This window comes from Rhinichthys klamathensis, unplaced genomic scaffold (genome assembly GCF_029890125.1).
Source record: "Rhinichthys klamathensis goyatoka isolate OS25496 unplaced genomic scaffold, OSU_Roscu_1.1 h1tg000191l_1, whole genome shotgun sequence".
Classification (NCBI taxonomy): Eukaryota; Metazoa; Chordata; class Actinopteri; order Cypriniformes; family Leuciscidae; genus Rhinichthys; species Rhinichthys klamathensis.
Window position 1 is genome coordinate 5,635,823 of NW_026606717.1, and position 16,477 is coordinate 5,652,299.

Genomic DNA, 16,477 nt, shown 5'->3' on the forward strand with positions numbered 1-16,477 from the left:
CTCACAGGAATCAATACCTTTGGCCCGAGGATGTGGGATTCTGAGTCCAGATGGGCCCCGGTGCATTGTGGGATGAAATAAAATGCGGGCAGTGAGAAGCTAGTGGAAAACGCTCGTAACACGCGGGGAGAGGCTCTACGTGTGCCAATCAGAGAGCCGGTGCAGTGCGGTGGGCGGGGTCACTCGGGTTTCGTGACGCTAAGTTGGATGTGAGTTACGAGCACAGCCGCATGGGTAGAGTTACTTACGACTGACATAGTGGTTAGTGAAGTCAAGCGTGAACGCAGCGGCTCAAAAAAAGCCTGAGCTAAACAGTATTCCAGTGTTCAAGCATCAAAAGAGGGTGAGCACTGTGGATTTATTTACTATGCATGCATCCGACGTGTTGACCATATAGCTTGTGTGAAAAATAATGTATTTAAACATTTAGAATAATGTGGGGAAGTTTAGTAATTAGTGCTGTATTCAGATGAAGCATCATGGACGCAGCACGAGCCGCTACCTGTACTTTGCAGTAATTCTATTAGACGTTCGCGTTTTAAATCATTGTTATTATTGTTGGATGCGGAGTTCATAGACGGTTTTGAGGGGAAATATTCTACGCAGATTGTTTTTATCGAGAATAATTAGGGCGGTGGCGTGAAATGAAAGTTACAAGTGCTCGGCGTCTGGAGAAAAATGTTACGTAATTCTGCCAATCATATGAGAGCATTGAGAGCAGATGCTGAGGACATCACCACCGTATGGCTTTAATGGACTCATCTGTGGACACCAGAGTCCAGCCAAAGCCTGTTTTATGGCAGCACTTAAGTGAAAGTTACTCCAATTTGCCTTGTAAACAAATAGCAATAGCTTGCAACAAATATAACAAAACATCAGCCTTCTGTGATTCCCTCTACATGACCTTATCAAAGGCAGACACCTGTGCTTTGTGAATTATTAATTGTGCTTTGCAGCATAATTTACTCCCACTTTCATTCTGCCCAATGAAATTTAATTCTTAACTCATGCGTCTTGTTACATTATGCAACTGCTTGGGGCATTCAGCCTTTGTACATTATTGTCGTAACAGCCCAATAATCGGTTTGGCCGATATTTTTACAGATAATTCACACTATTCTACTTTGGTTATCAGATCTGCCCAAAAGTAGCAAAATCTCATTACAAGTGATATATATATATATATATATATATATATATATATATATATATATATTTAGTTGAGCAGAAATAAAACTAATTTTAAAATTATACATATATCAGTCACTTGACTCAAATGGCCAGATTTTATTTCAAACATGCCTCCCATGAGCCATTGGCCAGTCAAACAAACAGTCCTGCCCCAAAGGCCCAAACTTATGTGATTGGGGAGTCACTTTTGATAGTAACACATTGTTTAAACTGTTGAGGGAAATGAACCTACAAATGGGTTTGAGGGTCCGTTTACACGGCAACGATGTACTAAAAACGGAAAAGGTTTTCCTTTGCTTTTTTTCGCGTACAGGCGACAATGTTGTCAAAACTATCCCCGTTCACACGGATCTGCGAAAACGACTAAAAACACTGTATTGTGCCTGGCCAGTAGTTGGCAATGTCACTTTGTAAAGAAACGATACGCACCTATAGACTGAACATATAATGTGCACGCGCTTGACATCGTTTTCACAAATTCGTGTTTTTCGTTGTTTACGTGGGGACGATACCTGTTAAAACAAAAACTTGCACTTTGAAACCTGTTTTCAAAAGTTTGAGTTTGTATGCCCCTAAAACGCTGTTGTAGCGTAAATAAGTGACCAAAACGCATAAAGTTTTCAGTTTTTAGTTGAAAAACGGTGTCGTGTAAACAGCTCTTAAGTTTTATCTGAATACTATACAGGGATAGGAGAAAATTAAATTACGCACTTCAGCTATAATTATTATTATACAAATACTAATGTACAAATTGGTTTTGTTTTTTAGTTATTGTCTAAAAAGCAGAAATAAATTCTACTTCTAGGTTACTGGCCACATTTTTCAAACACGCCCTCATGTGCCATTGGCCAGTTAAACAAATAGTCCCACCCTAAACTTATGCGATTGGTTGAGCCAGGTTTGTTTGGACTTTTAGATTTATCTGCATGCTAATTAGGTATAGGAGAAAGTTAAATTGCACACTTTAGCTTCATGAGTCAAAAACGATATCGGTCAATCTCTAATTCTAAATGGCAGTTTACTGAATGCAAATTATTTGAAATGTCTCTGATGTAACCGATCTCTCTGTTGCATATGCATTAGGCCTAGGTTTAGTTTAATTTCAGTAAATGGAGCTGGATAGAGATCTGTGCTTTCTCATACGTCCTTCTCACTGAATGGATTTCATCAACCTCCTCCCTCTCCTGGGCCCAACACTGAGTGCCTGAGAGTCTTTTGTAGAGGGAGCTGATTGAGGTGGCCTCCTTTTTGTCAAATCATGACTGCACGATTTCATTTTTAGTAGATGCACTAGTTCCTTTATGAGCTGATTGGAAAGATGGATGACTCTGTAAACTCAGACAGGTCCCAGAGGTAGACCGTTTACATCTGTATTTGCCTTTAAAGGAACTGGCAAGCAACTATAGTGATTCAGGCCCATTTTTATTTATTTGTAAGAGAAGGCCTTGTGCGAAATATTTAAAATTTTTGAAGTTGCTGTCTTGGCCAAGAATAAAGCAACAGAGCTTTTGATGCAAGTGAACGAGGATGGGTTATTATAGAACGTTATGAGCTTTAAAAATACATTTAAAAAAAAAAAAATTGTCTGTGCAGGTAATCAAGTTTGTCCTTGTCAACATAAAAAAAAAAACTAATTTTCTGATATTAAAATACTTTCAAATCACAACTTAATAGGCAGTCAACTATAATACAATTAAACTGTCAAATATTATCTTTATATTGTATTTTATCCTTGTTTTGTAATCATTATGAGCACAAGTTGTAATTGTGTGTCTGATTAACTGAATGCATGATGTTAATTAAGAGCATAACATGTATTATTATTGCTGTATATTACTGCCATATGAACATTTATTATACACTCATCTCTGGTTGATAAGAATACTTCCTAATTGTAACATTTGAAACAAGCATATTTTGTATGCTTCTTTGAAACTATATGTATTAATAAACTTAAACTATAAGTAAGCCTTTGGTAGGTTAAAGGGATAGGCCTAGTTCACCCAAAAATGAAAATTGCCATCATTTACTCTCCCTAATGTTGTTCCAAACCTGTATGAGTTTCTTTCTTCTGTTGAACATAAAAGAGATTTTGAAGAATGTTGGTAATCAAACAGTTGAAAGTAGACATTGACTTTTATTGTAGGAAAAAAATACTATTGAAGTCAATGGCTACCGTCAACTGTCTGATTATCAACATTCTTCAAAATATCATCTTTTGTGTTCAATAGAAACAAATACAGGTTTGGAACAACATAAGGGAGAGTAAATGAAGACTTTTTTTGGTGAACTATCCCTTTAAGATTTGTTGACATCCTGAAGCAGCAGCATTGGCTAAACCAGTTGAGGGGCGGGACTATCTGTTTGTCTGACACATGGCAGATGGGGGGAGTTCGGGAAACCTTTTTTTTCCCCAATCCTGTTTGATGATGGTAGTGGCACTGTTAAACGAGAACGCTTTTGATTTAAAAAGCTAATTCAGCTTGACGGTCCAGGTTCTTCCTTGTTCTTCTGACTTTATAAGAGATGGTCAGTGAATCTCCTTTGCGTTTTCTCTTTCTTCATATTCACAGCCATCATGACTGACAGGAAGGCAGTAATAAAGAACGCTGATATGTCTGAGGACATGCAGCAGGATGCAGTGGATTGTGCCACACAGGCCATGGAGAAGTACAATATTGAGAAAGACATTGCTGCATATATCAAAAAGGTCATCCACAGAACGTTTATGATTGACACCACCACAGACTTCATCAACAATATTTTATCTTTAAGATTTAATTTCCTATTCTGTCTTGCTGCTTAGATATATTCAGTAAAACAGGGTTCAGTTATTGTTTGGTCTCAAATAATTTGTATACATCAACAAAACTTTGAAGCTAATGTTCAGCTAAATGTTTAAATGCCCCTCACATTAAAATGTATTGTCAAATTAAATTTTAATGAAAAGTGTATGTACATTATTGATTTATTTTAATGGCTTTGCAATATAAGCACCATAAAGTATGTAAAAACATGAATATGGTACTATACATGTTAAAGGTCTGAGCAAATGAGCAAGTTTGAAGACCCCTGCGGTCCTTCTAGGGATCAGTGGATCTCAACTTTTTTTTACTTGAAGGCCACAACAATATTTGAAAGGGTATAATAGAAAGATGTATATTTGTTATAAGAATAACCACGTAAGAAGAAATACCTTGATTTTCATGCTTGTTTTGTCTATCATTTTAAGTAATCTTGGGGCCTTTGATTGAGAACCACTGTTCCAGCATATTGAATTCTGTTGGTCTTACTAAAGTATACATTACTGTTCTTGCTTTTCAACAGGAGTTTGATAAGAAGTATAATCCAACATGGCATTGTATTGTGGGACGGAACTTTGGCAGTTACGTGACGCATGAAACGAAGCATTTCATCTACTTTTACTTGGGTCAAGTAGCCATTCTACTCTTCAAATCGGGCTGAGAGGAAAACTGTTGTTTGTGAAAGTTGGACATCAACTCCAAACCTGGACTGTGACGCACTGATGGCTTGAGCCACACTCAGATTACATGCACACAGACACATGCATACACACACACACGCGCTTTCATACTCTTTCACATACACACTCATGAATTTAGCTATAGAGGCTATGCATAAATGCATGGACCGTGTATATTTAATTTGTATATGTTGCAATACAGTAACTTTTTTTGCTTTCTGTAGTTGCACGAGATGACGCAACAAGATGATTTTTGTTTGTTTTTTCCAAGTCCAAATTTGTTTTGCACTGAAGTTGTACAAAATGCTTTGACCGCTGCCTTTAAAGTATATTAAAAATTGATATGTCATACATATTTTGGGTAAGAAGTGTTTTTTTAATTAATTTTGTAGATCCAAACACGGGATTGTCTGCATTTGGTTTCAAGTAAATGGTTGTTCTTAACCCCTCGGTTATATGATGTAAAATTTACCCAACAGCCTTTTTTCTTTTTTTTTTGCACCATAATGTAACATGATCAATTGTCTTTATTTGCCTCCTAAGAAGTGCAGCTGAAGAATTGAACAAACTTCACTTTCTCAGAAGACAAGGGCACTCACTGCATGCATTTTTGCTGAGGTAGGGAGTATTCAGGCTGTTCAGTTACTAATGAGCAGACCTGTCTGGAAACAAGGGGCCATTAATGGGATACAGTACCTCTCGAATTTCAAGGACACACATTTACTAAAGGCTTTGCTGCTTTTATGCCCCTCTTATGAAAGTATACATTTAAAAATGTCAATGATCGCCCTCGCAATCTCTTTGTCATGACACAAAAGCCCTCCTAGGTGAGTGCCAGTCCAGCCCTAAATATTTTATACAGTGATGAGTGAAGTCTTCTGTAGCTTTGCCTATTGAAGATAATGTGCTGTGTTCATGGCCAGACTCCTACCACCTTGTTTGTCACTTCAAATGGAGCGATGAAGCTAATCAGAGGACAGACATGAAGCGTTCTACAACATAAATGTCATACCGTCACACTCATAAATTGAACACTGCCGTTCTAAAAACCCACTGAAAATTCCTGGGGGAACCCGTCTTGGCAATACCACTACCATATATATATATTACTATTAAGAACCCATGTCAGCTTTTTGCTTGTCAGTACATATCAAAGTCTTTTAAGTAGCTTTTTCCAACATGGGTGTTTTTAAAAAGTTTACGTTTTGGAGCTAATCACATTACAAACTTTGATTCTGAAGTAGTATTTATTTGAAAATCTGACAAGACAAAGGTACATGACTGCATACTTCATGGCTTTATGAGGGAAAAGAACTACAATCCCATGAAGCATTATGACTATGATTGGTGGAGATTTCTCTGTAGACTCATGGGTGATGTAGTTTTTCACCAGGAATTCCATTTCAATTACTCAATTGTTTAAAATACGTTGAAATAATAATGACTGATTTTTGCCCCCAAACTATATAATTACTAGGAAATTATAACACGTGCCAATTGCGTGAAAATGTGGACTTCGCAGTGTAACAGTCTGGTAGCTAGAGACTATAGTTTCATTGTCAATTAGTTGACTTTACAGTAGTGGAAACGCGTTTAAAAAAAGGTAGAGAGCAAACTGCCTCGAGAAAGTGCACAACCCAACCCAAGTTGTCTTGAACTTCAAATAGGCTTATTTGGTAGAATTTAATTTGGTGGTCCGCATCAGATGCCGACAGCTGTGCTTGTGCTGTTAGATGAGCGCAAATTGCGCAATAATATCATTTATGCATTTTCGTGCATTAAAATAAATTAAATCATATTAAATTATTAAATATTTTAATCTGAACAGTAACAGTCTTAATAAAGAGTCACTTACATTTACAGGGGGGAAAATAAAAATAACATATGTTACTGTTGTTCAGATAAGTTGTGTTCCTGCAGAACATTCTGCCTCTGTCCTGCATTACTAACGAATTGTGTGCAGTAAATTGTAACATTTATATACTATACCTTTTTGCCACACAGTGTAGAGCAAAAAATAAATGTATGACTGCCCAGCGGACACCTTGACGTCAATTTGACATCAACAAATAGTCAAGATTTTGACCACCATGTATAACATGCATGAATATGCATATTTTCATTATATTTTGTAATTATTTCCTTGTGGTTGTAAAGAGGCCAAACAAAGGTATCAATCTGACATGTTTTTTCTGGTCCCTATATATCAGGTCAATATCATTGACATTAAATCGATGTTGATTTGACGTCAGGAAATAAAACGTCAAGTTGATGTGAAATGTATATCAAAACAATGTCTGAAAAAGTATATTTATTACTCACTGTAAATCAATGCGACTAATTTTCAACATCTAAAAGACCTAGCCTGAATGATCTTGAAAGTTGTAGGCCTAATAGGTCTATGTATTTTGCATTTTTATTTTATTTAAATCCTAGCAAGTTTATATTCAGTTCACGATTAAAATGACAGCAGACACTATAATTGCATATACTATAAAAGGTTTAATCTGATATTAAAGCTGATTTTTTTAAATATTCATCATTTTTTAAACTAGAAGATTTGCATAACCGCCCTCACACGTCTGCTCAACTGCCAGAGAAGAGATCGTCAATTTCAATTTCAAAAAATCCTTCTCTTTCAAATCCTGGTAAGTAACTAGCTAGCATGCTATTGTTGTTATTATGTTAATACACAGGCTACTTAATCTTAATGGGTGTAAATTTCTGAATTATGTCGAATAATTTCAAAGCCTTTACCCGAGCGAGTTAGCTAGCTGCTAGCTAATTTAACCTGAGGTTAGCTTAAAGGGATACTCCACTTTTTTTTTGGAAATAGGCTCATTTTACAACTCCCCTAGAGTTAAACTGTTGAGTTTTTACCGTTTTTGAATCCATTCAGCCGAACTCCGGTTCTGGCGGTATCACTTTTAGCATAGCTTAGCATACATCATTGAAGTGGACAAGACCATTAGCATTTAAAAAAAAAAAAAAAAATGACCAAAGTGTTTCGATATTTTTCCTATTTAAAACTTGACTCTTCTGTACATCGTGCACTAAGACCGACGGAAAATGTAAAGTTGCGATTTTCTAGGCTGATATGGCTAGGAACTATACTCTCATTCCTGCGTAATAATCAAGAAACTTCACTGCCGTACCATGAGTGCAGCAGGCGTAATGATATGACGCAGCGCCTGAAAATAGGCCACCTTCCGTCAACACAACGGAACTATTTTCAGGCGCTGCGTCATATCATTACGCCTGCTGCACTCATGGTACGGCAGTGAAGTTTCTTGATTATTACGCAGGAATGAGAGTATAGTTCCCAGCCATATCAGCCTAGGTTACTATGAAAAAGTAAAACAAACCTTTGCTAACAGATGTAATTATTACACATACAATATCTTATTCACATATTCTTGTACCTCATATACATTTCTGCATATTTGCTAAATTATTCCTTCAGACAGATCCGATGTCAAATTGGTGCCGCTACCCTGCAGGAAAATGTCAACAATGTGAGGAAAAGGTCAGTCAGAAGTTGTGCTGTTAAAGGAGCACTTCACCCATTTCAACATTAATCTTTATTGAAAGTGGGTCATATATGTAGTCAAAATGTAAAAGAAATTTTGAATTTGGTGCCCTCTTGACCGAGAAAAGACAGAAAATAACTTTTGGGCGCATTTGTATGTAAGACAACAACTCCCACAATGCACCACATTGCACAGCTCCGCAAGCCACTCCCACTAATCCAGAACAGCAGCGCAAACATCACAAATCACTCTTCCGTCTACAAGGCTAACGTTAATCGCCACCAGAGTTAGAAATTAATTTCACACAAAATTTATAGTTAGTTGGCTGTGGCGAGCAGGACGAGGGCGAGCCGAGGCAGGTGAGATGACTGCGCGAGGCCGGTGGCGTGAGTGATAATGAACGACACCTCTGAGATGCACCGGTCTCTCTCGCGTCTCTCACCGAGGAGCGGACGCATAAAACGAGGAGCGACGACAGGGCAGATCGAGTGAGGAACAGGCCTGATTTTATGTTGTGTTTTGTTTCTGTTGTGTGTGGCCAACAGTGAGGGGCTGCTGGCTTATACTTTTGTTTTGTATTTGTTTATTTTACTATTAAAATGTTTAAATGTTTGCCGGTTCCCGCCTCATTCTTCCCACAACAACGAACCCCGTTACATTGGCAAACTCATTAGCGAATTACTCCTCGTTTGTATTTCTTTCTATATGGTGAATTATTGCATGATACCTGGTTCAGTCAGAACATGCGGTGCGACACGAGGATGGTTCACATCATAACACAAACGTCCGTGTGCTCCTCTGATTCAGAGATTTCGTCCAGGAGAAATTGCTATCGTTGAAATTCTCTACAGCAGACGGACTCTATCTGTGTCCGTAGCGCACAGCGAGAGCACAGGCACCAGCAGTCCGCCCAGCTCGAGCCAGTCCGGGCTCCTCGTCCGCGACAGGCAGCCGCCTCCTGTTCCTCCATCAGCCTCAGCTGCTCTTCACTATATTGCGGCTCGTATAAATAGCCACGAACATCAGTTTCGAGCAAAAGATTTTCAAAATCCTCGTCTTCCATATCGTGTGTCGTAAATTCAGGCATTATGGTAAATCTAACTCCTTGAGCGCTTGTTAGCTTAGCTTGCTGTCTTCCAAGCAAGATGGCGGATTAATAGTTTAGTTTCTTCAGGTTTAGTCCCACCCACTGATCTGTAATAGGCCGGTGGGGTGAGTGGGTCCCACGCCCTTGAATAATAATGAGCTAAAGGCTGTAGTTTTCTTAATATGCAATGAAATTTATCTTCCGTCCTATCGTGACGCAAAATGACGATATTTACGTCATGATAGGACGGAAGTAAAACACTTAAATCCTTTTTTCTCCCATCTCAGAAAAAAAACAAGCAAAATTCCACCATCATTATAATATATGACTGGGTTTCTAACAATACAAACCTTAATGCAAATGGGTGAAGTGACCCTTTAATATCTTAAAATGTATTTAATATTCTTAAATGAGTACGCCAACATCTGCGGGTTGAAGATGAAGAACACGCTGAATCTGATTATAACAAGACTGAAGCGAACACAAATTTGTGTACTTAACAATTAATCACAAATTAGGCAGAAGTTTAGGGGAATTTGATTACACTATTTCAGATAGCCCGTCAGGCAGGCCAGTTATGCATTTTGGTAGCCAGACTGGAAAATACAATAGCCCCGGGACATCGGGCTAACGATTTTGTGAGCCCTGACATTATTTCACATTTCTTGCTGTACAGCATGTATAACATTGTTTATTCCCATTTTTATTGACAGAGTGCTCACAAATAGCCTCATGTCTATAATGAACATGGATGGGACTGGTGACAAGCTGCCTTTCAGAAGAATGGAACTTTATAAGGTCGCAATAGGTAATTATATTTTCTATTTGTGCACCTATAGCTCTATTCTCTACATGATTTTTATTTTGATCAGTATGTGCAAGATAAATTGCAATTGCTGTTACATTTTTCAGGTGCCATCCAGAAGTCGCAACCCGGCATCACAGAAGCTTCCATTGGTAGCCTTACGGCCAACCATTTGCGCGCTGCACCGGACAGAAGAGGGGGCACTGGGTGCCGGAAGGTAGGAGCTGCTGCAAACAATGTAGATTTAGGCCCAATCCCATTTCTCTGTTTTTACCCTTCCCCTTCATTTTACCCCTACACCGTGTCCTTCGAAACAGAGTGGAAAGATATAGGGGTAAAAATATTCTCCATGGAAATGAGACACCAATAGCCTACAAAGGGAAGAGCCCGAACGAATGTGATGTTTTGATATCGCTGCTCTCTGGCTTTGAATGAATATTTACATTCTACAATTCAGTACAAAATGTGGACTGATTACTAGCAGTGAAATGAGATCCTGACATATGACACTATTAACAGATATTAACAAAAGTTTGACTTGATCCATTATCATATATTAGTACACATCTGCACCTCTGACTACTGCATGTGATTAGGCTAGGCATAAAAAAAAAAAAAAAAAAAAAGTTTGGTTCCGGTTTGTTGTCAGTTTAGGTCATGGGTCGGTAGAGATTTTTTATTTTTTTTTCAGTGGCAGCAAGGGATAGGTAGGAAATTATTCAGGGCTCGACCTTAACGCCGCCTTCACACTGGCAGTTGAAATCAGCTCCGTAATACGCAATACGCCCCCAACGGACGTCGTACTACACAGTGAAAAGCGTCGGAAGCGGGTAGAACAAAAATGGCGGAGAGATTAGAAAGTTTGATTCTGTCAGTTCTGTATGATCTCTCTGATGAGGGTTATAGAGATATTAATAGGAAGGCTGCTGCGTGAGGAAAGTTGCTCAGGACGTTGACATGTCAGATCGGCTAAAAATGTGATATAGTGGTATAATTTATACCACTATATCATATTTAGTTCGATGTCTGCCTACAATTTAATTGTATTAACTGCCCTAATAACGTTAGCAAATCATGAAAATAAAAAAAATGACATGACAACTTAACTTTTAATAAAATAAATAATGATTTTATAACGATAAGAATTCAGGTTTGTTTATCAGTATCATAGCAACGCTAACTTCCGCTGGAATAGCTTGTTTTCATATGACGTCACGCCACTGCGTTGCCATGGCGCGAAATGCAAATGGAGGGCAGGAAGTGATTTGCTGTATTTAGAAAGCACTATAACAAACTCAAAATGCCTATGTTTTGCGTCGTTTATGGTTACTTAAATCGATCAAACCACGAGGAGTTTTTATCGTGTACCAAAAGTTGTTGTTCATAAAGGGGGAAAATGCAAGAAATTGACCGAAAAACTCCGGAAAAACGGCTTGCAAACCTACGTCTGCGGTCGGGAGGAGCCGAATGGGAAAATGCCCGTTTGTGCAGTGATCACTTCGTCAATGGTGAGTTAATACAACTTAAGTGGCTATGTTTGTGTAACGTGTAACATTTACGAACTTTGTAAAGTCAAAGTATGTCTGTAAGACGAGGTAGTTGCTGATATCTACCGCCTCGATGGCAGGAAAATCTTTCAATTCAGTTGAAAATCGCTCCTCTTCATAACGTAAGGATCACGTCCAACATATGTTTGATTTTTTGTTTATATCTTTCTCTTGTAATAGCGTGTAAAGTAGTACAGTACGGACTTTCCTCCATCTCGTCCATTGCGCTCTTCACTCCCCTGCCCTCCATCTGAATTTCGCGCGTCATCATAATCACGTGACTGAAACCCAGCTATTGACTGTTCGCAGGCCCCTCCCCCAAAACGGCTATTGTCCAATCACACATCATAGCAACCGTTACTATATGAGCAGGTCCGTCAAACATTGACTCCAAGCAAGATGGTGAAGCGGTGCGCCCACGGCGTTTGTAAATCGGACACTAGATACCCCAAGAGATTGTCTGGAGGAGTTGTGTTCTTTTCGTTTCAAACGCCGAAAACACAATGTGCGCTGTCCCTCCACTGCATACTGTAACCCCTTTTGCCTCGATCTGGAGGATATCGCGGAGGTATTGCTCCAAAAAAGGTCACTGACGCATCTCTTCCCGTCATGGCAATCTGTGGCGCTGGTCGTGTTTGACCATTTGTTTGACGGGCGTAGCAACAATAACTAGGGGGCGTGGCTTTTGCGAACGGTCAATTGTCGGATAGGAACCGTCCGTAGCTTTTCGCAAGAGTTCAATTTGTTGAACGCATCCGGATGACCAACGGACACGATTTTCTTCGCACCGCACTCGGTCGGACCCGTTTCGGACCCATTCGCATGCGGTCTGCGAATCTCCATAGGAAATGAATGACTTCCGGTCGTTTCGGAGCCGTATCGGAGATGATTTCAACTGCCAGTGTGAAGGTGGCGTAAGCCTTTTCATGTGCTTGCCCTCCAAACAAGTAAATCTGTCATTCACATCAAAAAAGTTGCTTGTCCGGATTTTTTTTAATTTTATTTATTTATTCTGAAGCAATATTCTCATCAATGTTCAATCAGCTTTGATATTTAAATTGGCATATTGTAATATCTGCACCTTTGAAGGGCATCCCCTCCCCCAATCTTATTAAATGCCCTATAGTAGAGTTCTCAACGGGTCGGGTCGGCCCGACGGGACCCGTGGGTTCGGGTCGAAAATATTTGCAAATGACTCGGGTCGGACCTCGGGCTTAATCTTTTGAATTGTACGGTTAAAAAAAAATTTTTATTATTCATCGCTGCTGTTCACTGTAAAGAAAGTCTGGCTGCTGCGTGCAACGTGCATCGCGACGCGAGGGCAGAACTGACGCAGCTGCGTGCACGCCTTTAGCCCGGAGAAGATGGAGTTGGTGAAAAGTAAACTTGCCGCAGATGAAATCACCGTCGCTCAGGGGCGGCGCGACACGTTGTGTGATTATCTCGGCAGTTTAGGACATCGCACAAGATTTGCGTCAATACAGAAAACATTTAATCACTGGATCGTTTTTTTTCCTTTATTGAAATGTGGTGTATGTCAGCTGGATGGGCGGAACGTGGGAGACGTGAGAGTGCGCGCGTGTGGCCGGGGCTCTCTCTCTCTGCGTCAAGCGCAGCAGTCATTCTATTCTACATACATCACTCACCGATCAAAAGGGTGGCGTCGGGCCGCGGGCCGGGTTCGGGCAGATAATTCATGTTGATGTGTCGGGTTACATCGGGTCCGGGCTTTAAAAGCCACGGGCCGGGTCGGGTCGGGTTGTAATTTTCAGGCCCGTTGAGAACTCTACCCTATAGGGTCGTCTTATTCTAAATAATTGAATTTATTGATCAAATTTAGGAATTTAAAATGAAAGATGAAGCATACTGTTACCCTAGGTAGGGCTGATCAAATTAAATAATTTACACTGAAAAATTACAATTGCATAAAATTAATGTTATGAAATTGATTTAAATGTACAAATAAGAAACATTGGAAAGAAGTATACTAGGCTACTTATAAACATAACACTAAACTGCCAATAGGTGGCGGCAGTATTAATTAGTGAGTCATTGATTCATTAATTCAAATGATTAAACGGTTGATTCATTCAAGAATGAGACAGATGTTAATGAATGGGTCATTGATTCTTTGACTCAACCGATTCGGTCAAAATGCTGAATCATTCAGTAATGAAAACAGGTTGAGTGTTCCTGTGAGATGTGCCGTGTTTCTGATGTGATTTTTGTTTGTAACTATTTTCACTGCAGAAACAGAACAAAAACAGGCAATTTTGCATCTAAAATGTAAGTGACTTAATTTGAACTGTTTATTAACCTGTTGTAGGAAAACAATGTCACATTTTCAATCATGATATGGTATTCAGGAAAAATAATTGAGGCTGCTTAACACATATGTTAAAATATAGAAACTCCACATATAGATTTTTTATAGGCAGTATGTTGTTAACTGAGTGTGTGTGTATGTGTGCTGCGCTCATGTGTGTAGATTTCTCCTCGAGAGGCTACGCGAGCGTCAACAGCGCAACCTCACCGTCAGCAGGCTAATACATTTATTATCCACAATCGATCGCAACTTACAATAAATGTAATAAAATCAGAATCATTCTCTCGGTTTAGTGATTCCCTAGTTATTTTTTTGTTTGTTATTGATGTTCTAATCAGGCTACTTGTCCGTTCGGGCAAGTAAAATTCTCTTTTACTTGTCCTTCAAAAATCCATTTGTCCCGGACAAGCGGACAAGTTAGACGGGCTCTGGAGATACGAAGCGCGGCAGGTTAGAGTGTTTTGGATTGCATAAAATAATAAAAGAAACGAACAAATACATGGCGAAAGAAGTGGTAGACAGCAGAAGAGGGGATTGGGATTAGGGATGATTTTTAATGAAACTTGGGAGGCGGATGGAGGTTACTCTTTAACGCATCATGTGGTGTGTGCGTGCCTATGAAGTGCGTAATGCGTATATGAATAAAAGTGTCCTAAATGACAAAAAAAAAAGACTTGTGTATGTATTATAGTTCAGTTTGACGAACGATGTGTGAACGACCATGTAGCTGCCTCGTTTGTTTTGCTGGAGGACAACAGGCATCTTGCATCGCGTGCTATAAAAATACGGTGCTGTACAAAAACGTAAATTATAGTTCGCCTCAAAGTTTTTTATTTGTGTATTTATTTAATTTGTATTATTTCTTCCCCAAGCTCATAAAATAAATTTGGGTCGCACATAAATTGACAGGGTCGGTCGGAAACCGGAACCAAACAATTTTTTTTTTTATGCCCTATAATGTGGATTATCTTTTAGTTGTCTATATACTGTAGAGTAGCCTACTACTGATGGGTACTAAGCATTAGTTATGTTAATGGTCAGGCCTCATTTTAATGTTTGCTTTCTTGTTCTCTTGTTCCCTTTTACAGGCACTTGAGAGCCCTGGAGGTGTGAACCCATAGCGCCCCCACTGTATTACACTGCTCAAAAAAATTAAATAAAAACATATCAGATCTCAAAGTATGTGTATGTTGTCAGTCATTGTACATTAAGGTTGGAATTGAGTGATGCTTGGCATTAGGGATGTCAATTTTCACAAATTCCCATGATCGATCGTCGTTTAAATTAACGATCAATAAATCGATTAATCGTTAGCCTTAATACTGCAATATGCGTCTGCTGCAGTGCATATGGCCAACAGCATGACAGCGTCTGCAAATGCTGCTCAAACCGCTATGTTCCTCACCAAATTAATGAGAATGGTTTTAATCTAAATAAAGGGCTAGTAGGATTGTAAAATGTTTCAATGTGATTGATAATTAAATTTCAGGGCTCGAATTTCGGCGCGGGATTGCGGGTATTGCGCATAATTCTAATAATTCCCACAGGTCTCCCATTTATAATGCAGGAAATTCCCGCAATCGTAATCCACACAGATAATAAAATCAAATCATTCTTTTAACAACTATCTGCCAGGCGCAATTTCACAAACAGCGTGAGTGTTCAGCGTGCCGCGTCTTCTATCTCTTCTCTCAAAATGTGTTGTGCAAGGCAAGCATCAAGCGCTGCGGCGATAATACACACTCGCGTTTAGGAGTCGGGACATGACGGAATATTCACTTGCACAATCGGGCCAGCAGTGCATCGTGACTGAAGTTTACCATTTGCACGTCTTTTTAAGTCTTACCAGTTTAAACATTCAAGCGATTTTAAACTAATCAGTGCTCGCACGCTCTCTGAGATGATTTTCTATGCGCACATTCATAGAAAATCCGCCTCAAAAACAGCTGGCCAGTAACAAAAGTTATTTTTCGCGGATTATATTTAACACGCAAAATTGTGTCAATTTCGGTCTTCGTGAGTATACTCTAAACATAGTCGGTTTTGTCTTTTAATAAGCATAAAACGCATGCCAGTATAATGAACACAGGATCCGTGCACAGTGCACTAGCTCATTAATTTAGTTGTCAAAACAACAAAATATAGCTTTAAGTTAAAGGAATCAGGATTAATAGCCTATATATATTTAATTTATTCAGGACTAAAATACTACCCAGTGTTATTTTCCATTTGATTACTTTATTCAGTTTCTGTAGGCCTATATGAAGTTAGACCCATTGAAAAACTTTTCTCTTTATTTGTCTTTATTTGTATCTTTATTCTATTGTATTTATTTGTGCTACTTTTTTCAATTTAATTAAACAGTTTAAATCAAGCTTCCTTGTGTTGTGTAAACTCTTAACAACAATATTACCCCATTGTAAAAATGCAATGAGCGCAAACATTTAGGCAAGATAAATGTAATTTTTGTTTGGAAAAAATGCCCCCCGCCCTTCTCCCCCTCAAAA

General features: G+C 38.9%; 1 protein-coding gene and 1 long non-coding RNA gene across 3 annotated transcripts; both read left to right on the forward strand.

Annotated features, from left to right (window-relative positions):
* Positions 1-188: 188 nt before the first annotated feature.
* dynll2b (dynein, light chain, LC8-type 2b) lies at positions 189-5,028 on the forward strand. The gene is made up of 3 exons (XM_056262182.1): positions 189-343; positions 3,765-3,901; positions 4,519-5,028. Exons 2-3 carry the CDS (start codon positions 3,770-3,772, stop codon positions 4,654-4,656), a joined length of 270 nt encoding a protein of 89 aa, XP_056118157.1. The 5' UTR covers positions 189-343; positions 3,765-3,769; the 3' UTR covers positions 4,657-5,028.
* A 3,040-nt stretch (positions 5,029-8,068) lies between these two features.
* On the forward strand, positions 8,069-15,149 carry LOC130095447 (uncharacterized). 2 transcript variants are annotated; one of them, XR_008808113.1, is made up of 4 exons: positions 8,069-8,201; positions 10,006-10,100; positions 10,205-10,314; positions 15,059-15,149. It is a non-coding gene; the product is annotated as an uncharacterized LOC130095447 (long non-coding RNA). The 2 variants fall into 2 exon arrangements; XR_008808112.1 differs by lacking the exon at positions 8,069-8,201 and having other exon boundaries at positions 9,956-10,100.
* Positions 15,150-16,477: the final 1,328 nt, after the last annotated feature.

Coding starts and splice junctions, on each gene's coding strand:
- dynll2b (XM_056262182.1), top strand. CDS start 3,770: ATGACTGACAGGAAGGCAGTAATAAAGAACGCTGATATGTCTGAGGAC. Junction 3,902..4,518: donor TTGCTGCATATATCAAAAAG/GTCATCCACAGA, acceptor GCTTTTCAACAG/GAGTTTGATAAGAAGTATAA.